At 38.0% G+C, this 27,594-nt stretch overlaps 2 protein-coding genes across 2 annotated transcripts in view; both read left to right on the forward strand.

The window, feature by feature from the left end:
• rasa3 (RAS p21 protein activator 3) overlaps positions 1-13,744 on the forward strand; it is a 30,535-nt gene extending 16,791 nt beyond the window's left edge. Inside the window, exons 6-24 of the mRNA XM_056739067.1 lie at positions 586-666; positions 1,818-1,890; positions 4,284-4,357; positions 5,335-5,439; positions 5,522-5,678; positions 5,772-5,920; positions 5,999-6,113; positions 6,960-7,034; positions 7,227-7,350; positions 7,597-7,703; positions 7,901-7,978; positions 8,059-8,136; positions 8,413-8,486; positions 9,071-9,177; positions 9,397-9,479; positions 9,690-9,898; positions 10,678-10,781; positions 11,129-11,312; positions 11,469-13,744. Coding sequence (XP_056595045.1) covers positions 586-666; positions 1,818-1,890; positions 4,284-4,357; positions 5,335-5,439; positions 5,522-5,678; positions 5,772-5,920; positions 5,999-6,113; positions 6,960-7,034; positions 7,227-7,350; positions 7,597-7,703; positions 7,901-7,978; positions 8,059-8,136; positions 8,413-8,486; positions 9,071-9,177; positions 9,397-9,479; positions 9,690-9,898; positions 10,678-10,781; positions 11,129-11,312; positions 11,469-11,544 — 2,053 coding nt within the window. The 3' untranslated portion in view covers positions 11,545-13,744. The remainder of the gene's footprint in view (positions 1-585; positions 667-1,817; positions 1,891-4,283; positions 4,358-5,334; positions 5,440-5,521; positions 5,679-5,771; positions 5,921-5,998; positions 6,114-6,959; positions 7,035-7,226; positions 7,351-7,596; positions 7,704-7,900; positions 7,979-8,058; positions 8,137-8,412; positions 8,487-9,070; positions 9,178-9,396; positions 9,480-9,689; positions 9,899-10,677; positions 10,782-11,128; positions 11,313-11,468) is intronic.
• A 335-nt stretch (positions 13,745-14,079) lies between these two features.
• On the forward strand, positions 14,080-26,937 carry pros1 (protein S). Its single transcript, XM_056739078.1, has 14 exons — positions 14,080-14,372; positions 15,999-16,156; positions 16,310-16,334; positions 17,846-17,908; positions 17,998-18,120; positions 18,935-19,060; positions 19,552-19,680; positions 20,494-20,734; positions 21,721-21,907; positions 21,999-22,151; positions 23,704-23,872; positions 24,047-24,183; positions 24,263-24,491; positions 26,149-26,937. The coding sequence occupies exons 1-14, from the start codon at positions 14,282-14,284 to the stop codon at positions 26,325-26,327; spliced, it is 2,010 nt and encodes a 669-aa protein (XP_056595056.1). The 5' UTR covers positions 14,080-14,281; the 3' UTR covers positions 26,328-26,937.
• Positions 26,938-27,594: the final 657 nt, after the last annotated feature.

A 27,594-nucleotide genomic window follows, 5' to 3' on the forward strand; every position in this document is an offset into this window, starting at 1 on the left:
AAATATCTGGTACACAAATAAGAATGGGAATCTGCTGTGAATGTCAGTTTTCTGCTCTGAATTGAACATGTGAACCCGTCTCCCAGGACGATGTTTGTGTAATTCCCCGCGGATTTCATTTTATGTCAGGACACGACCTGAGATGGCTTCTGATTGGCCGAAAATGACATCATATAGGATAGTGTTTACTTGGAAGCTATTTGTGGTGTGTTGCTGTTTTGCATACTGATAAATGTTCAGAATATATGGACTGTAAATCACGTTGTTTTATTATTATAGATATCATAGAGTTCTGCCCAGGACCACGGGTGTAGCTTTAATATGAAATATGTTCAAATAAAACCATAAATGTGAGGAATTTACTGAGAATTTTACTGGAACATTTGATTTTCTTACATGCGAACAACATCTGGATGGTGGTCGCCGGGGTGTTCACAAATGTTTATATTTTTACCAGACCTGAATGTGTCATCCTCATATTCATGATTGATTATGATGAGTTGATGAGTCTTTTGATTTCTAGCGTTGTTTGAAGATAGGTTTCGGACATTCTCTTGTGTTGATGATGATCTTTTTCTTTCACAGGGTTTTGGAGTGTCAGGATCTGCCGATAGTGAACGGTCAGTGCGACCCGTACGCTGCAGTGTCATTACTCGGCCCTTCCAGGTAACATCAGAGCTCACACAGAAAAATCTCTGCTAATCCAATTTACACATGTCAGTTAAGGGTTTCCAGTGGCATGACTCCCACGATGCTCTGGGACATTGAGATGAAGGATTAGCGTGTGAGTCAGTAATTTGCGTTTAATGCATTGCTGTGGAAACTGCTGGTTTCGAGTAGACATCATAACTGTTTGATGCATCGTCGTGCAAAGACCTTTAAATAGGGCTGTGCTCAAAACATCAATACAGCAAAACTGAATAGCGTGATACATTCCTTGGTGGCTATTTTATAATATTATATATAATCATCATTTATTCACACTCGTGTTATTTCATACCTGTGTAAATGATATTTTTGAAGACTGTTAGTAATTTTCAGTTCCGGGACATTGTTGACTACTATAGTAGAAAAAATCTAATGGTAGTGAAAGGTGCCCTTGAACTAATTGTTTTCGTAAATTCTTCAAAATATCTCATTATGTTTTCAAACAGTGCAAAAAAATACAATATTTGTTCCTACTATGGTAGTGGATGATGTCCCAGAACTGAAAATTGCTAACATTCTTCCAAATATCTTTCTCTGTGTTCATTGGAACAAAAATAAATGTTTGAAACAACCGGTGAGTAAATGATGACCGATTTTTCATTTTTGGATAAACTATCCCTTTAATATTAATAAACGCTACTTACAATAATATTAATTAGATCAGTCAATAAAAAAGCACAACGCTCTGCCGAAAACACCACTTTTTGGCAGCCGCGAAGGGTAGGTATCCTGGAAATGCGCTAAACTACTGAAGGCCTCTGAATGTGAGGGGTCATCCCAGATGCAGTCGTCGGGTGAAAGGTCATCACGTGGGTCATTTTATTTAGGGCTAAATTAATATTAATTCATTTTACTAATAGTTAGACTGAGCAGGCCTTCATAAAAGGACCTTTAGTTACAATAAAATCAAAATGCCTTTTAAAGAGCCATTTCGACAGCAATTCAAAATGTCCCCATGTTTTACTCACTCTCAAGGCACCCTAACTTAATATTGTCACTTTGATAAATCATATTCAGACTCTAAACAGACTCTAAAGTTGTAATGCAGCATTCAGATATTTTCCTCATTTCTGCATCTCTTGATGGTCGACTTCTCTTGCCTTTTGCAGGTCAGAGGCCAAGAAGACCAAAGTCAAACGTAAAAACAACAATCCTCATTTTGATGAAACCTTCTTCTTTGAGGTAGGAACTTCAGTAAGACTCTTTACTATGAGAAGCGAATGTTAACTTCAAACAGGAAGTGTCGTCTTATCTTCAGCTGCTCAGTCTAATATGAAACTGTGAATCATCTTGTCTGAGGTTTAGTGTCATATTATAATGATGTCTTGCGGTTTCTCACTTTCCACACCCTCCATCCCACACACAAAGACACAACTGAAATGTACTTTACACAATGTACATTCATGAAGAACCAATGCTCATGTTTTATATATATACAGAAGTGGTAGCGGTTAAACAACACTAACTTTATTGCTGATGAATTGACCATCAGGGGTCTGTTTGAGGTTGTAGAATTGCATCAGTATCTTGTAGTCTACCACAGTAAATGAGAAACTGTGTGTGTGTAAATGGCTTCAGCTCAGTGAACTGTTTATTTCCCAGTAGTGTTCATTTTGTCAGCTATTTATTATTTTAGTGTTAGTTTTAGTCCCACGACACATACTTTTTAGTATTGGTCTTCGTTAGTCATCCATGTCCTGTTTTTGTTTAGTCTATACATTTTAATCTCGTTTTAGTCAATACAAACTTAGTCATGTTTTCGTGATGATGTATAACAGTTGAAAGGATAAAAATAGTTATTTTGCTAATTCATTAAAAGTATCTCTTTTACCAATAAGCACAAATCGATAGAATATCAAATCATGTGCATAGTTTATCAACTTCATCTAGCTTCATCTAAGAAGTATTTCCACAGAGGTTTGATAAGTGCATAGGATTTATAGACATCCAACCTCTCCCTTAAAGGTCACGTATCATGGTCAATTTCTGCCAATCTCATATTAATCTTGAGTCCCTATACAGTAGAATTGCATACGTCGTAGCTTTGAAGAGTATTTTGTTTGATCTAATTTATAAAAGAGAGATAAAGCTGTACAATCATTTCTGGAAAAACACAAGCTGCTAGAGGTGGTACTATTAGGGAGAGTGGGATGGAACTACAGCACGAGCACACAACACATCATCGCGTTAATCCCTTCATGTTTTGTACATTATGAACGTACACGGCCATTGCCAACAAAACACAGACGAATGACTTAGTTTGACTTACAGCGTGCAGTTGGTGTCTGGCATCGTTTAGCACTGGGACCAGGGCATCTATTAGTTTCAAACCCAGCGTTATATCCATCGTTTATTTAACACCCATCACTGAAATGTCGTGAACAAACACACACATCATAGGTCCAACTCGATTTTTAACAAGTTGACCATTTTAAGCATGAGAAACCATCCGTTTAAGAGTGTAAGGAAGTCAGAATGCATGACATCTTGACAGGTCTTTAAGTTCGCAAATTACTAGCGTACGGGTTTTCGTGAGGTGGGATGTTTTTATTCAAACACCAGAAACAAACAAGTAGAAAACTACATTTTAGGCTCATACTATTTCGTCAACAATATTGGGTGCTGATATAGTCTTAGTTGTTGTTTAATGTCCTTACTTTTCGTCGTGGGAAAACAGTCGTTGATGAATACTTTTCGTCATTATTTTCGTTAGCTTAATTAACACTATTTCCCAGAACCTCCACACTGGCTGCTATAATATTTGAGGAGGCTCTTGCGCTAATCACGAGACGATAACCGTGAACATTATTTGACTGGACAGCTGTGTTTCTATTTCCTCTATCACTCACACAGTCCTGCATGTGTTTGTAGACGGGATCAGTTTCGCTCTTAGACACACTCTAAGTCGTTGCTGTCTTCACTGTCTCACAGTCTTACACACATACAGCTTCATCATCATCATCACCATCTTCTTTTACTAGCCTCAGATTGTTGTAAAAGGGCATTTTTTTAATATAAAACTATAATTTGTGATTTATTGACACTCCAGTGTTGTCAGACCAGCCTTGTGTCTCCATAAGCACTCATCGTAATCTCACTTCGGTTTTCTCTGAAGTTCAAATGCTTTCTCGAATCTGATGTGCATGTCTGTCACCAGCTTTAAATAACGCATTGCACAAGGCTGCTGTTTATTCTGTTATTACATTATTTAAATGGTACGTGAAGAAACCACATCATTCATTCTTTAAAGGGATAGAGACTAATTCTGTCATCGTTTATTCACTCTCATGTGGTTTGAAACTTGTGTGACTGTTTCTTCAGTTAAAACACAAAAGAATATATTTTGAGAAATGTCTCAGTGGTTTTGTGTCCATACCATGTCAATGGGGTCCAGTGTTGTTTGGCTGCCAACGTTCTTCAAAACATCCTCTTTTGTGTTCTGTAGAAGTGAGAATGTCATTGATCCCAAGTCTTAAGATTGCGTGGGATTTACTTGAAGTTGACAGAAGTGTGTCTGATGCACTAAACCGTTTTTATTTGCCTGTAACTTTATCTTTTCTCATTTTATCTCACAGGTGACCAAACCGCTAAGCTACACCAAACGCCAGTTTGATGTAGAAGAAGATGATGTGGACAAACTGGCTCTCAAGTGAGTCTGGATGATTTTTCTAGTACAAAGTGTTAGGAAACATCCTTGAGACAGCATTGATTTACATTGGGAGATATTGAAAATGAAATACAGTAGTGCGTAAAGTAATGACCTTTCACGTTTGATTAAATACAATCTCAAAACTAGTGCTGTCAAACAATTAATCGCACTGAATCACATCCACAATAAATATGTGTTTACATAATAGTACTCAGTGTATCAGGAATTATGGGTTTATTTTAATATACATAAAATACACAGGAAATAAAGTGAGCAGTTATTCTATATCAATTCTATATCAATTATTATATCAATTATTAATATTTTGTTGATGCTCTCTTGTTTTTTAATACAGCAGTCTTGACTAAAAGGGATACTTCAATTTTGTCATCATTTACTCACCTTTGAGTTTGTTCTGAACACAGAGAAAGATATTTGGGAGAATGCTTAGAACCCAACAGATTTCACCCCCAATGACTCCCATAGTAGGAAAAATACTTTATCAAGTTTTTTTTGTTCTGTTGAACACCAAAGACATTTTGAAGAATGTAGGACAGCAAAAAGTTCTGGGGCACTTTTGACTACCATTGTATTTTTTCCTACTACGGAAGTCAATCGGAGACAAAATCTGTCTGGTTATAAGCATTCTTCCAAATATCTTTCTCTGTGTTCATCAGAACAAAAAAATGTGCAACTCGAAGTTAATGATAACAGAATTTTCAATTTGGGGTGAAGTATCCCTTTAAAAAGCTTTTGCGCGTGTACTGTGTGTTATTTTTGCAATGCCTCCTTGAAACAACTAAGCAACAAAACATTTTAATAGATATTTAATAATATATTAAAAATATATTAATATTCAAATAAAGAGTAGAAAGTTGAACATTTCGTGGGAAGTTATATCGATAATTTATCACTACACACATGTAGAATTGTTCAGTAAGTGTGCCGTAACCTTCGATCATTAACTTTCCCCTCAGGGTGGACCTGTGGAACGCCAGCAACATGAAGTTCGGAGACGAATTTCTGGGAGAGGTACGGGTGCCCCTGAGGGTGCTGGGACAGTCGGGCGTTCACGACGCATGGTACGACCCTCACAACATCACTTTCTGTGTTTGTAATAAATTGGTGTCATGATAAGCTGACAGGGTGATCTGGCGTTCCCAGGTACTTCCTTAAGCCCAGAGACAACAGCAACAAGTCTGTTAAAGCTGATGAGTTGGGATCGCTAAGACTCAACATCGTTTACACCGAGGACCACGTGTTCCCTACGGAGCATTATAACCCGCTAAGAGACCTGCTGCTGCACTCTGCGCACTTCCAGGTGTGTGTGTTTGTTTATAAAAGTCTGTGAGGGTTTTCATGTCATTTGCTCAGTTAGACTGTGTAAACATGCGAGCGTGTGTTTGCGTCACAGCCCGTCTCCGCATCTACCGCGCACATCTTGGGCGAGGTGTGCCGAGAGAAACAGGAAGCCGCCGTCCCTCTGGTCCGACTCTTCCTGCACTACGGGAAAATCGTGCCTTTCCTCAGTGCCATTGCCCACGCCGAGATCAATCGCACACAGTGAGCAAAAACACACAATGTTTATCAAACCAGCCAGTTTGTGTGTGTTTTTGAGCTAAAGTTCCTCTGTCGATTCAGGGATCCCAACACAATTTTCAGAGGAAACTCCCTCACGTCTAAATGCATCGATGAGACCATGAAACTAGCTGGGATGCATTACCTGCAGGTCACGCTGAAGCCCATCATAGATGAAGTGAGTCTGTTTATGGTTCTCTCACTGAACTGTTTGTTAGTGTTTACATGACGCACCATGGTAATTTTTGGTCATATCAGACACCCTGAACCTACAGTATTAAACCTCAGCTTGTAACTCTAAGTCCTGCACACATGTCACGTAGAGATGTGATGGTATCTGACTTATGATTTGCATGGTTAAAACATTAGAGTCGTTGGAGGAGGGTCAGAGCAATCTAGAGACGGAATGTTAAAGAGACTCACGAGTAAAATTCTTAAAGGGACAGTTGACCCAAAATGAAAATTCTGCATTTAGTCACATTCGTGTCATTCTAACCCATATGACATTCTTCTGCAGAACACACACAAAAAATGTTGAAATGTTGGTTACCAAACATTGGCCCCTATTGGCAAAACCAATCAGACATTTCACAAAATATCATATTTTGTTCCATAGAGGAAAGGGTCATAAAAATGGTTTTAAAGGACCAGTTCACCTTCAAAATCATTTACTCACCCTCTTGTCATTTCAAACCTGTCTGACACGACACAAAATATATTTTGAAGAATGTTGTTAACAGCCCCCACATTCACTTGCACTGATGAACCCTGATGAAGTGAACGGATGGGCCGTGCTGTTCTGTTACCAACAGTTTTCAAAATATCTTCTTTTTTATGCAGCAGAAAGTCATACAGGTTTGAAATAACAAGAGGGAGAGTAAATGATCACAGATTTTTGGGTGAACTATTTCATTAAGACAACTAGAACAATCCAGTGACATCCAGCATTTCCCTTTACAGTCCAGCATCGTGGTGCTGAGTTTATCAAGGGTTAACTTAACTTCGCTGTTTCATGTCTCTGTAGATTTGCACTGACCACAAACCATGTGAGATCGACCCCGTCAAGCTAAAAGAGTCTGAGAATCTGGATACAAACAGGGTGAGTCACATTGGTGCGTTGACACAGATGTGTAAGATTATACATATATAAAGTCAAACTCAACACTTTTGCTGCCTTAGAAACAAAAACTGCTACATGAAGCTAGAGCACTGCAGCTTTACTGTAAACACCAGTTTTTTGCATGTCGGGTCACCTCTGCCTGATGTTTATTCTGCATATATCCTCCCTTAGGAAAACTTGCGGCATTACGTCGACCGCATCTTCAATGTCATCACCTGCTCGGGCGTCAGCTGCCCGACGGTCATGTGCGATATTTTCTTCGCGCTACGAGAGTCCGCAGCGACACGTTTTCAGGGTAACTGCTTACATCACAGCATGTGCCCCGACCCAGAGACATCATGTATAACCCTTATACTCGCATTCTCACTTTTTTTATTCTTCCATTTTCATCCAAAAAGTGTATTTTTCCTCGCCTGTTAAAAAGTCAGTTCACATCACCCCCTTCAGTTCAAAGATAAGCATTGCAGCGAGGATCCTTGATTCCTTACACTTGATTTTTACAGACAAAGAGATTCATAAAGATGTGTCGGTTCTCTTGCAGTTGATCCAGACGTGCGGTACACAGCTGTCAGTAGTTTCATCTTCCTCCGGTTCTTTGCACCTGCGATCTTGTCACCAAATCTTTTTCACCTGCGGCCGCATCACCCGGTGTGTATTTACATCTCTTAATTCAGAAGGGGGTTTCAGTATTGTTTTGAAGCAGTTTGTTTTTCACTAAAACACTTTTCTATCACAATCTGTGTGCCTTCAGATGGGCTGACCTTTTTTTTAAAGATTCCTTTTAAACAGTCAGAAACGAATGAAATGAAAATGATCTACTCTTACCTACTGTTGTCTTTAAATAGGATCTGTGCACGTCACGAACCCTCACTCTGATCTCCAAAACCATCCAGACTCTGGGGAGTCTCGCCAAGTCCAAATCTGTGAGTCTGGATATCTATAAATAGCTCCTTTGTGCCGTTTAAAGAATGACAACAAACATGTTTTTCTTCGTCTCTGACAGGCCAATTTCAAAGAGTCCTACATGGCTGCATTTTACGATTACTTCAATGAGCAAAAGTACGCTGATGCTGTGAAAAACGTAAGCGAACCGTTCAAAACTTTATCACTGACGTTTACCGTTTCATTGATGTATTTATAGATTTTCTTCAATCACAGAACGGGACACTTTTGACACATAAAAATGTCTCAATGTTCTTAAAGCAGTAGTTCAGTACAAAATAATTGACTCATCTTTATTCATACTATGGAAAGGAAATAGGGGCTTACGTATTTTGAAGTGAACTACTGCTTGAGATAAGATAACAAAATGTTATATGCACTAAAAATCATTAGGTTTGTGCGTTCCTTGTCTCAGTTTCTAGATCTGATATCATCGTCCGGTCGCTGGGACCAGAAGAGCATTGAGACGCCCATCATGCTAAAAGAAGGGTGAGTAGCACATGTTTGATGATAACACATCAGAAACGCGTGTGTGCGTTCGTGTGATATTTCAGCACGTGTGTGTGTTTGTGTTCCTCTGCTGGACGCAGGAGTGTTAAACTCGGTATTAAGAGGTTTGATGCAAAGGGCTCTGGCAGGTAAGACGCGTCTGCGCTTAGATGCCATTGTGACCTTTGACCCTAAATATGACCCTCACAGTATATGTGATCAGTTCAGATTGAATTAAGAAACCACGTAGAATTAAAGCATCCCGTAATAGAAACAGCCTGTGTCATTGTTGTGCTGTGTGTGCTAAACACGGAGGAGTCACTTCGAAATTCGCTTTTCTTGAGGGAAATTCGAAATATGGTTAATGTCGTCCTTAATACACAAAAAACCTGCAAATGATGCCTAGTTTGTCCAGGAAAATGTCTGGAAAAATGTGCTGTTGGTTCTGTGATGACATGAGAAGGAGTTTGTTAATATTAGTTGTCGTTGGTGTATGAATCAGACCGGAGGGAGCTTGAGTTAGACTTTAACTGGTTTCTGTGAAGATTTGACTTTCTAACCTTCGCCGGCCTCCATCTCTCCAGATTCATGATCAAACGTGCTCAGGGGCGAAACCGCTTCGGTCTGAAGAACTTCAAGAAGAGATGGTTCCGCCTCACTAACCACGAGTTCACGTACCATAAAACCAAAGGTAACTCGGCGGGTTTGTCCTTCACTCTCACTACGAGGAGCGTATCCGTCACGTTTCACGTGGAGCTCTGCGCACATACTGATATTATGAAATCAACAAAAATAAGGACTACAATCTGAATGTTTTGTGTTGCATTTTAGTGTTTAACTGCTATGAAATAAGAATTTAAAAGAGACTCTTATAATCAAAAGGGATGTGTCTGTTGTTGTGTATGTCCAGGAGAGGGCGCTCTGTGCAGCATACCTATAGAGAACATTCTGGCTGTCGAGAGACTGGAGGAAGAATCCTTCAAAATGAAAAACGTGAGAAATACACACCTAACAGTGATAAATTAACCTTTGTTTTATTAGTTTTATAATAGGTTTCTAATTAAATAATTTGAATAAGACAAGCTGGGACAATAAGTGTAGTGATGTCAACTGTAGTATCTTAGATTACAGGAGTGACATGTATGTGGTTTCTCTGCAATGGTTTTATTTATTTATTTTTTGTGGCTGTGACTCTTTCACCAGATGTTCCAGGTCATCCAGCCAGAGCGGGCCCTCTACATCCAGGCCAATAACTGTGTGGAGGCACGCGACTGGATCGATATCCTGACAAAAGTCAGTCAATGTAACCGGAAGAGACTGAGCACGTACCACCCGTCCGCATACCTCAACGGCCACTGGCTCTGCTGCAAGATGTCTGCAGACACGGCGCCCGGCTGCACGCCCTGCACGGGGTGAGTCGCCTGCATGTGTTTCTGAACTTTTGACAGAATCACATTTGAGCTGAACAAAGTAAAGTAAAAATACAGCTGTTAATCCTGTGTTGAGAATGAATATGTAAATGAATCTCTAATCAGTTCTCTGGATGAAGGTTCTAACTTTAAATCTTTGAGTGAATCTGTGAATCAATTCTGTATCATGTCAGTAGATGAAAGTTCTGATTTTGAATCTGTAAGTGAATCAGCAAATTAGTTTTGGATTTTGTCAGTGGATGAGGGTGTCTTTGGGTGAATCTGTGAATCAATTCTGTTATCGTGTCAGTTGATGAAGGTTCTGATTTTGATAAAATAAATTCTGTGGTGTTCTGATTCTCTTAGTGAATTTTTCAATTAGTTTATTGTTGTGTTAGTGGACGAGAATTCAGATTGTACATAAATACATTAAGAGACATTTTAGTGAATCTATGGATGAGTTTGGTGTCTTTGGATGAGGTTTCAGATTGTGAATCTCTGAGGGAATCAGTTTCTCGTTGTATCAGTGAAAGAGTTCATATTGTACATTTCTAAGTGAATCTGTGAATCAGTTTGGTGTTGTATCAGAGGAAGAGGGTTTAGATTGGGAATCTCTGAGTGAATCATCTATGTTTTGTCTGTGAATAAGGGTTCAGATAGTGATTCAGTTAGGCGTTGTGTCACTGGATGAGGGTTCATATTGCGAATCTCTGAGTGAATCTGTGTATCAATTTTGTTTTGTTCGTGTATGAGGGTTCAGATTGTGTGTTTTTGTCGCACAGTGGACTTCCTGCAAACATTCAGCTAGATGTGGATGGTGACCGAGAGACTGAGAGAATCTACTCGCTCTACAACACATACATGTCTAAACTAGTGAAGATGCAGGGTGAGTGATGGTTCTTAACTCACTTACACAATACACAAACTAAACACAACAAACACAAACATTATATGATTTATTTACCTCTACAAAAACCACGGCAGTACTATAATAGAATAATGTCATAACAAAATAGATTTTCAAGTTTATGTAATGCAATGTAAATGTGGCCTAAAAAGTCTGTAAGATATGTTTTTTAAATAAAATATGAAAAATGGCACACAGTAATCATGTTTAATCACTTTTAAATGGATTCATTCTGATGAAGAATTTAAACTGCAAATGAGAAATTAAATGATTTTGTCTGTTTCTCTCTCGGTTTCACATCATGTTTTTGTCCGTCTCTCTTTCAGAGGCGTGTGGCAGTAAGTCAGTGTACGACGGGCCTGAGCAGGAGGAATACTCAACGTTTGTGATCGATGACCCACAGGAGACGTACAAAACTTTGAGACTCATCATTTCAGCTGTTCAGACGCTGGAGCAGCAGCACATGCAATACAAACGAGACAAATTCAGGAAAACCAAGTATGGCAGCCAGTGAGTATCACCACTAAACCAGTGTCGCTGAATGCTTGGGCTAGGCGTTGTAAAATTCATTTTGTTGCCGTTCTGCCCCACTTTTTCTAGAAGGACATTCCAACTATTTTTATTTAGTGAAACACAAATCAATACATCATGTCTTTGTGTTTTTAGGGAGCATCCAATCGGTGACCAGAGCTTCCAGTGCTACATACGGCAGCAGTCAGAAAGCTCCACCTACTCCATCTGACGACGAATGGTCTCCACGGTTACTTCTCACACGCAGGACAAGTTGTGATTGACAGAAAGGAGCAAGAGATGTGCCTCTGCTTATTTTAGGAAGACCGATCAACAGCTTTCCCTGTGACAGTGGCCAAGCATGTCACACGTCACATGATCCTGTGGACGATGAAGCTCCGTCGCACGGCACATTTTAACCTTTTATGATTTTTTAAGTATAGACGTTTTTATAAACTGAGAACAGTCGTCAGGACCAAACAACAGCTACTAGGATGCTTTGCTGTCAGCATTTCACTGGTGCACGTGCGAGACCTTCGGCAAGTGATGGAGATACCAGACTTTGAGGACCTGAGATTTAATACAATATTAACTGTTACTGTTGTTATAACTCATTCAATGAGAGTGATTAATATCGTCACCTTTTCATTTTGTGGAATCTAAAGTTTTGTGTCTGCACGCTGCCCTTCATTCAGACGGTTCAGTGTTGTTTTGCATTTTGCAAGCACCCCATGGTTTTACATGTCAGCCAATCATCAAGCAAGCTGAAGTAATGCTGCATTATGGGAAATGTACTTTTGTGTTTTAAAGCATGACACAAGTTTATTTTAATGTTCTTGTTAAACAGAATCATGATTTTATAGTTATTTACCCCAGTGTAAACCCAACCTAACTACCTTTGTACAAAAGAATGATCTATACATCTTTGTGTTTGTGTGTTTTATACGTTCTGATGCGTGTTGCTTTCTGTAGGTTGTGCTTTTCTCTGTATTTTTACAACATTTCTGTTCTCACGGCATGCAACATACAACGTGTGTAAAGACCTGTCAAGATGATCTTAGATCATATTTCACCCCAAAATCAAAAGAAAGAAAAAAGGAGATTTTGCATATAGAAAAAAGCCACTCTAGATTTTTGGCCATTATTGTCATGACACTTTTATCCCATTATTCTAGTGCAAAAAAAAACTATTTGTCATAACTGTAATGCAAATTATTATAAATATGTTATTTATATGTTCCAAACTGAAACTCAATTGTTAAAGGATAGTACTTGCAACGACAAAGTTGTGGGTTTTCTATTTCCAGTGAATGAACTGAAAAACTAAATTATTTATATATCATGGTAGTGTTATACTTTTTATATTGATTTAATATAACACTATTTTTATTGCAATACATTATTTTTACACCATATTTTGGTTGATTTAAAGAGAATTCCAAAAATAGAAAAATTTATATTGCAGGGAACAACCTCAGAGGTAAAAAGGTCTGGACATTTGTCATCTGTAAATAATTGTCTGAATGTGGTACAGGCTTCGTTTTCTTTATGCAAATTATTGATGATCTGACATTTATTTTGAGTGAAATATCCCCCGAGTATGTTTTTAGTAGATTTTCAGCTCTTGAGTCTATACACATTTTTAATGTATTGTTGTACATGTATATTAACACACAGGGATTAATGACCTTTATGTCCTTATTTCAGCGGTTCTCAACAGGGGCCTCAAGATGACCAATATTTTTTAATTTGACAAAACTAGGATTGAAATACATTTAAAATTGAAAAAAAACCCAGATAGTTCTTACTATTTGGCCATTTCTATAAATTTTCCAGTTAATAGTAAGCTCTTATATATTTGATTGGGTAGAGATTTTGTGAGTGGGAGGGGCCTTTGAATATTGAATACAATGGGGGGCCTTGCAGCCGAAAAGGTTGAGAACCCCTGCCTTGTTTGATGCATGTTTTATTGGTAATATGTCAAAACAGTCCTTAGTTTCTTCCTAAATTGAAAAGCTATTTATTTTTATATCACAAAATTATGCTTTTGTGGAAAAAAACTCCCAAATTTAACCAGACGCACAGTATAAATGAATAATGCAATAATGTCAGTTTTGAAAAACTGTTTTGTTGATTCACTTTTCATGAGGGAACTCTGATGACAGACTCCCTCAGACAGGAAACATTGTGTTTAAAGAGTATTTATGTAGATCTGTGTACAGATTTGAAAGATTAACCCGTGGATGCAAATGTAGGCGATAGGAAATGTACATTTTCCGTGTTTGACTTGTTCTGAAATATTTTGTTTTTTTAAAGTACACCGGAGAAGATGCATCTCCAGGATATTTTATAGAAAAAACATTACCGAGATCAAAAATGAGTCAAGGAGAGAAAAAACAATATATCCCCAATAAAAATATATTTGTTGTTGATTGTGTTTGTTTTTTTGGTCATATTGTTCAACTGATGAATTCATTTTTGCAGGTATTCATTTAATCTGGGATGTTTCTCATGACAAGGTAGCAATAAAAACAGTTAGGTGGAGATATTGTGATGTTTGGGGTCTTTGACTTTGGGAATAACAGCAAAATGTGCTTTTCTTTTAATAGTTTTGCTTTTTAGGAAAAAGAAATGAGATGATAGACCTCCCACGTTATAAAACTCAAATATGCATTAGCTACTTAAAATCTAAAATAAACTCCGTGAATAAATGTTATTATCTGAACCTTCTGGGTCTCACCTGTGTCATTCGCACATTTACCTACACTTGTCCACAGTGGGCTAGTTAGCCGTAGTGAACCCATGACCTGCGGTGTTGTGTGTTTTCTGAAGTGGCAACAGCGCAACATCAGACCGGATCAGATTGAGCTCTTCTGTCCCGATCACACGACGCGCTTTAAGCGGGAGTAAAGTTTCCCAGCGCGGATCTGAAGCGGAAAGTGTCCGGATCGAGTGAATCAAACAGCGGGATGATGTGTGGAAGCGTCGCGGCGCTGAGCGGCTCTCTGCTCGGCCTCATCTTGCTGCTGCTGCCCGCTGAACTCTGTGCCTCTTATAGCTGTGAGTAAATTCAACATCGCGAGCTCGGAATAATGTTTTATAGACCGATATTATGTGACGTCCTGCTGAACACGGTAACAAGTTGTAACGTGACCAACGTGATCAAGATCAAACTGTTATTTCAGTTATTGGTGCTAAAGGTAAAGTGTGCTGACGTCGATTTTATCATGATTTACGACGTCATTCTGGACTTAACTAGCATAGTTAACTTACCGTTATATACGGCGTGACACGAAACATCTATGGTATGTCTCAGTCTTTTAAACTGAAAAAAAAAACACTCTAAAGTGTAAACACCGATGTTCAGATATGTGAGTATTTCGCATTATTTACAGTATTTCCGCGTTAGCACAAATAACAGAACGCGCGTGTTACGTTATAATGTTTACAAGCGTAACACGGCGTGACGTCATCGCCAAACTATTGAACCGGCGCGTAAGAGGAAGAAATCGGTCTCATTCTCATTTCTTTTGACACGCATTGCGCAAACATAAAGTTAAAAAAAAGTCAGGAATGCTTTTTCATGTCAATATATGTGATCATTATCTTGTATGATATTAAAGTCCCCGTGAACCGGAAGTTGGGATCGCGTTTACTTCCGTATCTCGACGCGTTTCCGAGTGAAATTTCAAATGAGACAAATAATGTGCGTGGGTTTCGTCTTTCTCTGTGATTTGATTGGGTGTATAAAAACAGGAACTGGAAATCGAACTGGCAGCAGACTGACAGTTGAAGGGGAGGAGTTAATGGATGCTCCGCCCATGCCGTCTGACGTACGTCATTTAAGTTGGATAGTCATTATAGGACGGAAGTGCATTTTCAGATCTTTACTAAACTTTATGAGGGCACACACATTTTAAAAAGAAAATGACACGCATTGATAAACTGTTTACAATAAACGCAATATCTCATGAAAAAATAAGCATAGTCATTTTTCATTTCACTGTGACTTTAACGCAAAGAAAACACAATCTTCATCACACACAGACATGTCAGTGTATGACAGAGATGTTCACAACATACAATTAACTAATAATGGATGTATGTACAGTATAGTACAATGCAGTGTAAGTCGCTTTGGATAAAAGCGTCTGCCAAATGTACATCTAAATATAAGGGTCTGCCAAATGCATATGTGTGATAAAACAACAAACACTTCAAACTAACTTTAGCAGCACCATGTGGGGCAGAATCTTAACTGCACAAGAAAAATGATATTATATTATATTTAAGGGATAATCCACGGCTAGCTGTGCATTAAAGCGTTTTAAGGCACGAGGTGGAGCCCACGAACCACCCGACGTGAAGCGATGTTTACAGTGTCATTTTTTATCGGACGGGTGAAAATTTTATTTTGCTCAGTTGTTTAAAATGTTGATCAAACGAACTGATATTACCTGTGCATTAAACGGTTTCAATGCACACCTTCCAGCCAATCAGAATCGATATATCGTTTTATGGTATAATATACTATACTAGTATTTGTGTTTATATGTCCCACAAAACATATAATAATGTAAAATAATTGAAGTTTGTAAAAAGTCTGAGTTTTTTGGAGGACCAATATGTACGGTACAGTAGAATTTACTCATAATACATGCGAACGTAACGTCTATGTGCGTTTAGTTCTTTCACAGAATAAAGCGCATCAGTTCCTTTCGCGACACAGACGTGCAAACGCAGGGTTTGAAGAGAGCAGGAAAGGGAATTTGGAGCGAGAGTGTATCGAGGAGATGTGCAATAAAGAAGAGGCGCGAGAAATCTTTGAGAACTTCCCAGAAACGGTGAGTTCTCACCCATGTCTCATTAGATCAACAATCTGCGACCGGTTTGTATATGCACTTGATAATATAGTTTTATAAATCCTGATGATTTAAGGCAGGTGTGCGTTGTTGCTCAACGAATGATCTGATAATGATTGTTTATGTATTTTTCAGGAATATTTCTATCCCAGGTATATTGGTAAGTTCGTCCTTATTTTTGTAACAGTAACAACGGAAACTGTGGAGAAATCTGAATGTTTCTGGGTATTGTGTTATGTGATTGTGCTGCTCATATGGGGAGGGTACGGTTGCGTCAGATGATCTCTGGGAAAACATGCATGAGTTTGTGCTTTTGTGCCTGTCAGGCTTTAATCTGATTGTGAAACTTTCTGTGACTGAAGCTTGTTTGGGCTCAAAGCCAGTCATTTCATAACAACATGCACTTCTCACAAACTGCAAACGCTGCTGTAAGAGGAAGAAATCGATCTCATTCTCATTTCTTTGGACACGCATTGCACAAGCTTAAAGTTTAAAAAAAGTTAGGAATGCTTTAGGTTTGATATTTTCATATCAATATATTTGATCATTATCTTGTATGATGTTAAAGTCCCCGTGAACCGGAAGTTGCGATCGTATTTTACTTTCGTATTTTGACGCATTGGATGTATAAAATTTTGAAATGCAATTTGCAGCAGACTGAGGGAGCCATTGCGTCAACTCCGTTGACTCCAATGGAGCAGTTTTTTTCACAGCAATGGCGGTTCATGGAGGCTCTCAATAGTTCCCGGATGTTGTTAGTAACGCATGAAGAGAGAAGAAAGAGAATGACCCACGTCGATCAACTATTTACAATAAACACAGCAATATTTCATGAAAAAATTGGAATTGTGACATTTCATTTCATTTGGACTTTAACATCCAAGATGTTTACATAAAAGATCTAACATGCGGTTTCAAAATGATAACACATTTAAATATAAAGCTAGCTTGTTTAACACAATGTTCCCATGTTTTAACATTAAGCTAGCCCGTTTAAGCAAGAATTTGGCGTGTAGCTAGCACGTTTTAGCTCATTGCTAGCATGTTTTAGCTCGAAATTAGCATGTACATAGGCTATAGCTTAAAAGCTAGAAGTGGAGATGTAGGCGAAAAAGATAAGTTTAAAACATCTAACATGCAGTTTCAAAATGATAACACATTTAAATATAAAGCTAGCTTGTTTTAACACAATGTTCCCATGTTTTAACATGAAGCAAGCCCGTTTAAGCAAGAATTTGGCATGTAGCTAGCACGTTTTAGCTCAATGCTAGGATGTTTTAGCTCAAAACTAGCATGTACAGTACATTTGCTTGAAAGCTAGGAGTGGAGTTGTAGGCGAAAAAAGTGAGGTCTCTAAAAACTAAAAATAATTATAAAAATAAGATTAACTACAGTAATAAAAACAAATACGATCACGATGGTCAAAGCGAAAAAAATGAAAGGGGAAATATTTGTATTTACGCAAATTAACCACGGTTTAAACCCCCAAAACTCTGGTTTTAATACACTTTAAGCTGAAAGAAACATACTGTAGTAAAAGTGTGGCTACCTCAAAATAACCATGTTTTTTTTGACACTTTTTAAACATGGTTAATTTGTAATATTCAGTTGAATCACTTCATCACAGTCCTGATGTTCTCCACATTAAAATCCTGAGTGTGTTGTTCGTAGAGTGTCTGGGGTTTCATCGAGTGGGAGGCAATAATCCTCAGAACCTCCGGACCTGCATTCGAGGTAACAAACTCTGCACAAAATAATATTCAGTAGTATTGATATTTTCTTAGGTTGAAGGGCTTGTTTGTCATGTTCGGTTTTGCTTTCAGAGATCAGTAACCAGTGTCTACCTCTGCCGTGTTATAAGGAGGGTTACGAGCGCTGCGTGGATGGTAAGGGATCTTACACCTGCTTGTGTAAACCCGGCTGGAGGGGTCCGCACTGTAAGGAGGGTGAGTCAATAACACAGACACATGCTGAATGTGAGGTCAGTGTTACACATCGCTTGAAAGGCGTCCAGCTGTATGTTTAAACAGTAACTATTACAATGTTGTTAAAATTACAATTCATGCCGTGTGTGTGATTGCAAGCAGTCCGCCAGTTTTTCAAGCCGAAAGCGAACGATTAACAAAATGATTGGCTAGGGAATAAAGGAGTCGAATCTGAATCACGCAAACGAGTCGTCTGTCGTTCGTATTTCAGTTTCGGGTCAGATTTGCGTCACTCCGTGTAATGCCCGCCTACATTCCCTTTGCGACACTGCACGCGGTAGACCAATCAGAGCAGACTAGACCATCTGACCAATCAGATCAGAGTAGGCTGACAGAAAGGAGGGGATTAGACAGATGAATCGCCGAACGAATCATTAGACAGTCAGTCAAGAAGTAAGATAACAATAGCGGCCTATTATTAGAAAATGAAAGTGTTTTTACACTCTTTAACACTTTTACAATAGTGAAAGACGTTTTGTGACCATTAGACTTAATGTATAGACCCAAATGGTAAATGTTGTGAGAGTTGGCACACTGATTGATGTTATTTTTGTTTGGGCTTTGAGTTTCGAGTTCAGTCACCCCATTATGTTGAAATGGAACTTTGCTTTGAGGTCATTGGAACCAAGTTGGATGACGTCGCCACTAACTGGCCATAAGCCATCATACTTGTGCAATTACTTTTAACGTTAGAATAATTGTAAATGGATGTCTTGCGAAATGCTTTTTCTTTGTTGATTTAATAACTGCATGTCTTCGCCCTATTTGTTTTCAGATATAAATGAATGCGAGGATGCAGATTTCCCTGCGGGTTGCAGCCAGACCTGCAGCAATCTCCCGGGCAGCTTCATGTGCAGCTGCGAGGAAGGCTTTTACATGCAAGACAAAACCAAATGCATCGGTGAGCAGAGACGCATGCTTCACTGCATTCCCGCGAGACGTGAACCACCACCGGTTTTGTGCTGGAGCGTTTGGTTGCGATCCAACTTCAGTAGATTTTCCTCTTCTGCCAGATGAGTTTGAGCTCCAACAGCTGTTCCAGGAATTCTGTGATTTTCCTGTAAAAGGGAAACATGATTCCCGTTCATCTGTGTGGTCCCGTGTAAAACTGAAACCGCAGAAATCTTGTTCCGAGGAAAACACGAACATCTTTTTCATATTAATTCAAGCGCACTCGGACACACACAACATGCTTACATTGACAGTCAGGAGGTTTGTTGTGTAACATTGTTTTCAAATTTGTGGACACTTTTTTTCCAGGCGTCTCATCCTCTAAGAACTTCCAGATTCAGTCGGTTTTTAAAAAGGCTGTACGTTGCGGCTTTTAATATACACACATGCACGTTCACACATGTTTAACTTATGTGTCCAATGTTGCGTGTGTGATTCCAGATATCAATGAGTGTATCGTGTATCCAAGTACATGTGGAGAACCTTCCAGATGCATAAATGCTCCGGGTACCTTTGAGTGTCGATGCCCGAAAGGATTCAAGTACAACTCGATAACAAAAGAGTGTTTGGGTGAGAAAACATCACACACACACACACAGTACGGATACTAAAGTTGCTTAGGAGAAATGAAAACAGAAACGAATGTAACATCTGTTTAAAACAAAGTGTATGAAAGGTGTAAAATGAATTAAGATTGTTGTGGTAAAATAATCTGGATTTGGGTAAATTTCACAAGAAATGTTTGAGATCTTGTTAACTAAAATTAAAACTTTGAAAACATTCCTGTTCATTGAAATCAAAAATAATATTGGTGTCAAAATTATTGGAAACTTAACTCAAGGAAAAGTTTTATGTTGCCTCAAAAAGCAAGTAAAATTATAATGACAAACTTAATTCATATAGATTCATCTTATATAGCAACATTAAAAAGAAACCAAGACATAAAATGACAACAGCATATACCAAAATTGCTAAAACTTGAACTAAAATGAACATTAAAAATAAACAGCTAAAAATAAAAGCTTATTTAAAATTTTAATCAAAGTAAATTCAAAACTGTAATACATTGTTGAGATCTCTTCTGAAACTCTAATGAAGACATTTGTCAGATTTGTCAGAAATATCTGAGGCACAAAAGAGCAAAAAGTTCATTTGCTCTCCATTTAATCTCATTGATGTCTAGGAGAAACAACTAAAAAAATCAATCTAATCCGTGATTTTGTTTTATGAGTATGCTTATGAGATTGCAAACCATCTGGTCACTTTTTCTTTCAAGCACTGAGATGCTTGACATAATTGAAACACAAATGGTCCATTTCATCCACAGATTTATAGTATGTCTAAGACTAAACCCATAACATGCTGTGAGTGTTTTTCACGCAGATGTAGATGAATGTCAGCAGAACGTGTGTTACGGCGAGTGTGAAAACTCAATCGGGAGTTTCTCGTGTTACTGTGACGGGAGGAAGGGTGTGAAGTTGGCAGAAGACGGACGCCACTGTGAGAATATTCCCCAGTGTTTGGATCTACATGATTATAAACATGGGGAAATGCTTTATCTGGGAGAGCAGTTCTCCGGTTTACCTGTTATATACCTGCGCTTCCTTCTGCAGCCAGACACCAGGTATACAAACTGCCATTGTTATTAGAAATGTTGTTTACCTTTAACCAAACTGAGTTTAGAAGCGTTACCATGTCGAGGCTTGTTTTAGCTTAAGTGTTACATAAAGTGAAACTGATGTTGAAATCTTCATTCATTTATTTTTGAATAATCTGATCTTTGTTTCTCACACTCATGTCATTGCAAGCCTCTATGACCTTCTTTCTTCTGAAGAACACAAAAGAAGTTGGTAAAAATGTTGGCAACCAAACGACATAGACCGTTGACTTGCATTGTATGAACAAGAAACCAATGACATTTTTCAAAATATTTTCTTATAAATAGACGAGTTTAAAGCAAAAACATAAACATTGCAAATGTTTCTGCGCATGCGTTTATTTGTGGCCCGAACATAACAATTTCTTCTAGAAAAACTTAAAGAATGGAGTTCCTACGGATTATTTCTGATAGCAAGCAAAAGAAACCGAGAAAAACGTTACTTGGCTAAACTTGCCTCGCCAATATTTTGAATTTAGACTGCGATATCAAGTTCAACCCATAGATGTCAATGTCCCATACGGTTTTTAAAAATGCGACCAAACTTCGGGACCCATTCAACAAATTGTTTATTTAATTTAATGAACATACAACAAAATTCAACAAATAATTAAATTAATTATTATACAATAAAATAATAACATCAATTCACATTGAAATAAATTATATAATTATAAATGGTTATATTATCAGCCACTATCCAATAAATAAACACACATCGGAAGTAAACTTCGGGCAAGGCACGTCATCTATAGGTTATGAATGACATGCGGGTAAATAAATAATGACCGATTTTATGTTTGGGTGAATCATCCCTTAAATAATATAAATATTACAAATCGTTATTAAAATGTGAATGTTTCTTTCTTTTTCCAGCATTAATAAATATATTATTGTATATCCTGATTTGTATCATTTGATATCATGGTCTGTATTTGTGACTGTGGACGCAGGTTTGCCGCTGAATTTGATTTCCGCACATTCGATCCAGAAGGCGTGATACTGTACGCCGAGTCTGGAACGGACTCGTGGTTTATGTTGGGCTTGCGAAGCGGCCGTATCGAGGTCCAATTTAAGAACGAATACTCTGTCAAAGTGACTAGCGGAGGCAAAGCTATCAATGATGGCCAATGGCATGTGGTAAGTTCAGGACAATGTTTAAAAGACGTTATCTCCGATGATATCAGTTTGTTCCTGTTAAATGAATGTGCTGTTGATGTGTTTGCTGTAGATCTCAGTGGAGGAGCTGTCGGGCAGCATTAGTGTGAAGATCAGCAAAGAAGCCATCATGAGTATCAACAGTCCTGAACGTCTCTTTACTAAACTGGAAGCTAAAGTCTACATCGCTGGAGTGCCAAGTCGCAACCATAGTCTCGTCAAACCCGTAAATCACGTTTATAAGCAAACACCTTTTAAATCTAGAGGGATTCAAACATTTAATCAAATTAATTACATGATTAATCGCAACTTAATCACACATCACATTTGGGGCCAAAATATAATTTAAAGCCATGATAAGATGATACAGAAAGTAGCTTCAGATGTTCAGAAGCTAAAACGGCCATCATTTTGTTTTTATTATTATAATTTAAGACAAAAATAGTTTGGTTACACTCCATCCAGGGTGTATCCTGCCTTGATGCCCGATGACTCCTGAGATAGGCGCAGGCTCCCCGTGACCCGAGGTAGTTCGGATAAGCGGTAGAAAATGGATGGATGGATGGATGGATGGATAGTTTGGTTACTAACATTCTTAAGAAATGTAAGACCCAAAGAAATAGTAGTTCAAGTTTGAAACGACATAAGAGTAAGTTAATGTAAATGACCAGAATTTTCTTTGGGGGGGAAACTATCATCAATTTATAAGTATTGTTATTATTTACCTTTTTTTTAATACTATTCAAATTCTTTGAGGATTTAAAAACTGCCAGTAGGTGGCGGTAAATGGCATTATTTCATTAGATTCACCGAATTCGTTAAGAAATGCAGTTAATGACTCTTAGCTTTCCTGTAGCTCAGTGGTAAGGGGTTGTGGGTTTGATCCCAGGGGATTTGCAAATAACTATGTAAAATGTATAGGATAAAGCAATGTAAGTCGCTCTGGATAAAAGCGTCTGCCAAATGCCTAAAATGTAAAAAAAAATGTAAAATGTTATGAATGAGCCACTGATTCATTGATCGTATTCATTTAGAAACGAAAGACAGGCTGTATACTTTGTATATATTTTCTTTGAAAAATTAAGGAAAACAGACAAATAAAAATAAATCATAAAATTAATTTCTTATTTATTTAACAGTTGTATTAAATCAGCATGACATGCACTTTTCTAGAAAAAAATTTATTGCTATGATATTGCGCTTGCGTGACTGCACAATTAAATAAGTATGAGCTCATTCAGGGTGATTTTTTTGCACAGATATCTTTCATTTTAGGTTCTATCTAACAGTAATCTGTATGTAATATCCAGTGTTGGCTAAATTAGTCTGAAAAAGTAATTTATTACTAGTTAGTAATTACATATTCAATAGTGTAACTAGAATATTGTAATAATTACTCTTTCCAAAAAGTATTTAATTACTTATTACTAATTACTTTCTATAGTTAAGGATAGACATGAAACGACTCTTAATAAATTCAAATATTTAATATACAACTACTGAAAGGACCCTTTTTAACTTACTTAAGTTTGATATACAGTGGGTACGGAAAGTATTCAGACCCCCTTAAATTTTCACTCTTTGTTATATTGCAGCCATTTTCAAAAATCATTTAAGTTCATTTTTTCCCCTCATTACTGTACACACACAGCACCCCATATAGGCAGAAAAATACAGAATTGTTGACATTTTTGCAGATTTATTAAAAAAGAAAAACTGAAATATCACATGGTCCTAAGTATCCTTAGTATGGTTTTTCTACTTATGTTTTTGATCAGATCAACAGGAGGCTGGACGGCTGCATTCGGGGCTGGAACCTCATGAATCAGGGTGCGTCAGGACTGAAGGGGGTGATTCAAGAGAAGGAGAGCAAGCATTGCTACTTGTATGTTGAGAAGGGCTCGTTCTTCACAGGTGGAGGTTTCGCTCAATTCCACATAGAGTACAGTAAGTTTACAGCTTCGGTCTGACTAATCATGCATAATAGAACATAAGAAGAACAGCATGCTGTCTATTATTACCAACAAAATAATTCTTTACAAAAAAATCAGGTTTTCAAGGGTATCAGAAGGTTTAAAACCCCAAATATTGTCTGATGAAAAGCATTGATTATTTCTCTAGGCAGATCAGACAGCTGGTTAGTGGATGTTGTGATGACAATTCGCCCTTCAAGCAGCACTGGTGTTATATTTGCTATGGTTACCAACGACACCGTCCCTCTATCTGTTGCCGTGGTAACAAAAGGACCAGAGGATGCGGTAAACTTCACAAAGTAGTAACACCGTTGAGGAACTCAGACAGAAGTCTGATCCGATGCTCTTGTGTTTCTCGTCTCAGGAGCTGCATGTGTTCCTGGATGGCGTCTCTGTGGCCGTGCTTCAGTCGCTCATGTTGTGTTATCCAGAACGTCTGCTCGTAGAAATTAGAGTTTCGCCGGAGCGGATAGAGCTGACAGCAAACTCTTCCACGGTGTCCTACAGCGATTCGGAGACTTTGAGTGCGGCCTTATCTAAACTCAACAACACCCTGCAGAACCCTGTGCAAACATATATAGGAGGACTTCCAGGTACGATTACTTGATTTTCATGCAGACAGACTGGTTTGTCAGCGAAGAGAGACTTGCAGTTCTATTTCAAAGCCAAGTTCATTGTAAGATCCAAAAATGATCAGAAAAAGTTTTTCTTTTGTGATTTTGAAAAGTTTCACGTGCAATTGACAGCGTTATCAAAACGGTCTGTATTCACACGGATCCATGAAACGGATAAATGCGCAGTAGTATGCACGCCAGGCCAGTGGATGGCGATCTTGCTGTGTAAAGAAACATGACGTGCCTTGGCACAAACACATGCACGGTTATAAGCCAAAAGTGCGTTAATACCGTTGGTCGACGTATATGTGCGTTTTAAGTCTGCCGAATGTAAATAATGTGTCTCCGCTGGTCTTACTAGTGCAGCAAATCCACATTTTGCTGGGGAAACGTTAATACACAGTCGAGCAGCGAGAGCTCACATTAATAGAAGCCGCCATATTGTTTCTGCCACTAAGGTGGCTGACACGGGATCAAGATGTCGTTACAAAATCCCATTTGTTGTTTATTATACTAGACAGAAAAATGGATACATGAGGCGCCTTTCTGTTTCTGTTTATTCCCTTTTTTATTGAGATATCAAGAGGATAAAACTTGGACGGACCTTCACATAAACTCAAGAACTTGTGTACACAAGTTGAAACCCGATGTGAAATTTGATCATATCCACCACTCACATCCATATACACACAAAGTTTTGCATAGAAACGACTTTATACCCAGCGTCGTACTTTAGTTTTGTAAATGCGACCCAGAATAGGTGTGTATTCACTCTAGTTTTGTTATCTCACTGACTGTCAAAAAGTCAGTTCAGTTCAGTTGTTGGCAGCTAAATCCACTTACCAGCGACATAAGATCAATACATGTGTCAATGATGTGCCCTAGATCTCGCCATTCGAACATCTAAACCAGTAGATTGTGTGCTTTTCATCCAGGATGATTTGCATGGTTCAGGTGATGCTATCCCCTTAAACTTCTCTCACCTGTGTCATGTTGTTTATCTGGATTCAATCAATCATTAAAATCCCTTTAATGCAGAAATGAGCATCAAACATCCTATTAAAGATTTCTGTCGGAGTCGAAAAGTAGATTTTGTTCAAATAACACTTCTTTTAAAATCAATTAAAGATATAATGGTGGAGTAAAAAACTTCCTGTGTCATCTGGCCAAAAGTGTGTAGAGTGCTGTATTATTGATCACTAACTGTTGAAGTGTTTTCTGGAAGAAACAAAAAATACGTTTGGGTCCATTATGGTCGGTCTGATATCCAAGACATTTCCCCTGAAACCATGACAGTGAGACAGAAAAGTGCGATTTAATTGTTTTATTTTAAATTAATTTTATTTGATAAGTTCATTACAGGCTTTGTAGGTTTTATGTTTATAATTTAAATCTTGTTACATGCTTTGTGGATTTTAATTTCAAGTTTTGTTTCTTTTTTATTTATATTCATTTTCTTGCCTCATCTAATAATATTAAAGCTACATTTCAAGTTTTTAAAATAATCTAAAATATAAACCTACATTGTATGTGATGTCAATTAACATATAAAAATATAAAAAAGATTTGAATCATTTTTGTTAGCAATAATAACTCAAAGAAACGCCGAGTTATCTCTGTCCGTTCTTCTGTGCAGACCTTCCGCTGTCCAACACTCCCGTCTCAGCGTATTATCACGGCTGTTTGGAGATCAAAGTTAACGGACAGAAGCTGGATTTCGACGAGGCGGTCAGTAAAGACAACAGTATTAAATCTCACTCCTGCCCTCCCGTGACAGCCCCTGAACCCCCGTCCGCCCAACCCCACCCGCACTAGCCTGGAAATGACATCACGGCCAATCGCAAGGATCCCTAGCTGCAGTCGTTGTCTTCATGTGCCTTTTGTGAGTCTGATCTGAATTCCTGTGAATCACAATAGTCCTGTTTCTCCTAACCGAGCTCTGTATGACGGATAAAGAGGGATTCTGGAATCACAGACGGACGTTATCGTGATAGTTTTTTTTTCTCTCTCTCTTTTAAATGAATGTTTTTATTCCTTCACGTGTTAATGCACTCGTTTTTTGACTTACCTGTGAAGAATTGACCGAGCTTGAAGAACTTGTAAACATTTTACACGTTCCCACTATTTAAAGATACAGCCGATATGTGAGTCCGTAACGAAATAGAAATAAAAATGTTATTGAAATGTTCATGCTGAATTGAAAACAGGAGAGATTTTCTCAGACTGCAGTGTGAAGTCTCCAGTATTTGATCAGTATTGTCCCTGTTTGTGTGAGTGTTTTGTGTTAAGTTTTTTAACTTTACTAAGTGATCAACTCACCGTATTATTTCTTTTGCGTTTGATCATTTTAACATGAATGTTTTAGGTGTTTTTTGACCATAAGTACAGCATTTAATTCTTAGAATAAAACATGTCAAATGCAGCATGTTCTTGTCTTTGTTTGTTTTAACTATACATCAAATTAATTTCATTTATTACAATTAACTTACAAATCGGTTCAGACACAGAGTGCACTGGCCGCTCAGACATGTCCGGCACATACACGTCATCCAGATAATATCAGGGAATTTTAAGTGTTAATTCCAACTCTGGAAAATCTTGATTTTTTTATAAGTTTCGCAGGAGGACAGTGGGGATGTGTGCAGGGATTTAAGGAATGTGATGTTTGTGTTGAAGCTGTGCTGTGATCCGTTGTGTTTACAGATGGACACCAGTGACCTCAAATCAGATTAAGAGAAATGAAAACACTGGGTCAGAAAAACAAGAGAGGGAGAGAGAGAGAGAGAGAGAGAGAGAGAGAGAGAGAGAGAGAGAGAGAGAGAGAGAGAGATGGACGTAAACATGAGGAAACAGCTGCAGGGTGAATTTAACCTCACATATCTTACTTTCATTAGAAAAGTGAAGAGAGTATTAGAAGAAACAAGCTCGGCTGTATACGCAACTGTTCTGTTGCTAAAAGATGTTTTAATGTACAAAAATGATAGAAACAGACTTTTTTAGATTTACACAATGCATATAGTCTTACTCTTTACATACTTATCTTTCCCTCATTTACTTTCATTATATAGAAAATAAGTCAATC

This window comes from Triplophysa dalaica, chromosome 2, assembly GCF_015846415.1.
Source record: "Triplophysa dalaica isolate WHDGS20190420 chromosome 2, ASM1584641v1, whole genome shotgun sequence".
Taxonomy (NCBI): Eukaryota; Metazoa; Chordata; class Actinopteri; order Cypriniformes; family Nemacheilidae; genus Triplophysa; species Triplophysa dalaica.

What these genes read in the sequence shown, in the direction of transcription:
- pros1 (XM_056739078.1), top strand. Translation starts at nt 14,282, where the DNA reads ATGATGTGTGGAAGCGTCGCGGCGCTGAGCGGCTCTCTGCTCGGCCTC. An exon ending in GGGTCCGCACTGTAAGGAGG is followed by an intron (nt 18,121 to 18,934) that starts GTGAGTCAATAA and finishes ATTTGTTTTCAG; the next exon opens with ATATAAATGAATGCGAGGAT. An exon ending in CTTCTGCAGCCAGACACCAG is followed by an intron (nt 20,735 to 21,720) that starts GTATACAAACTG and finishes CTGTGGACGCAG; the next exon opens with GTTTGCCGCTGAATTTGATT.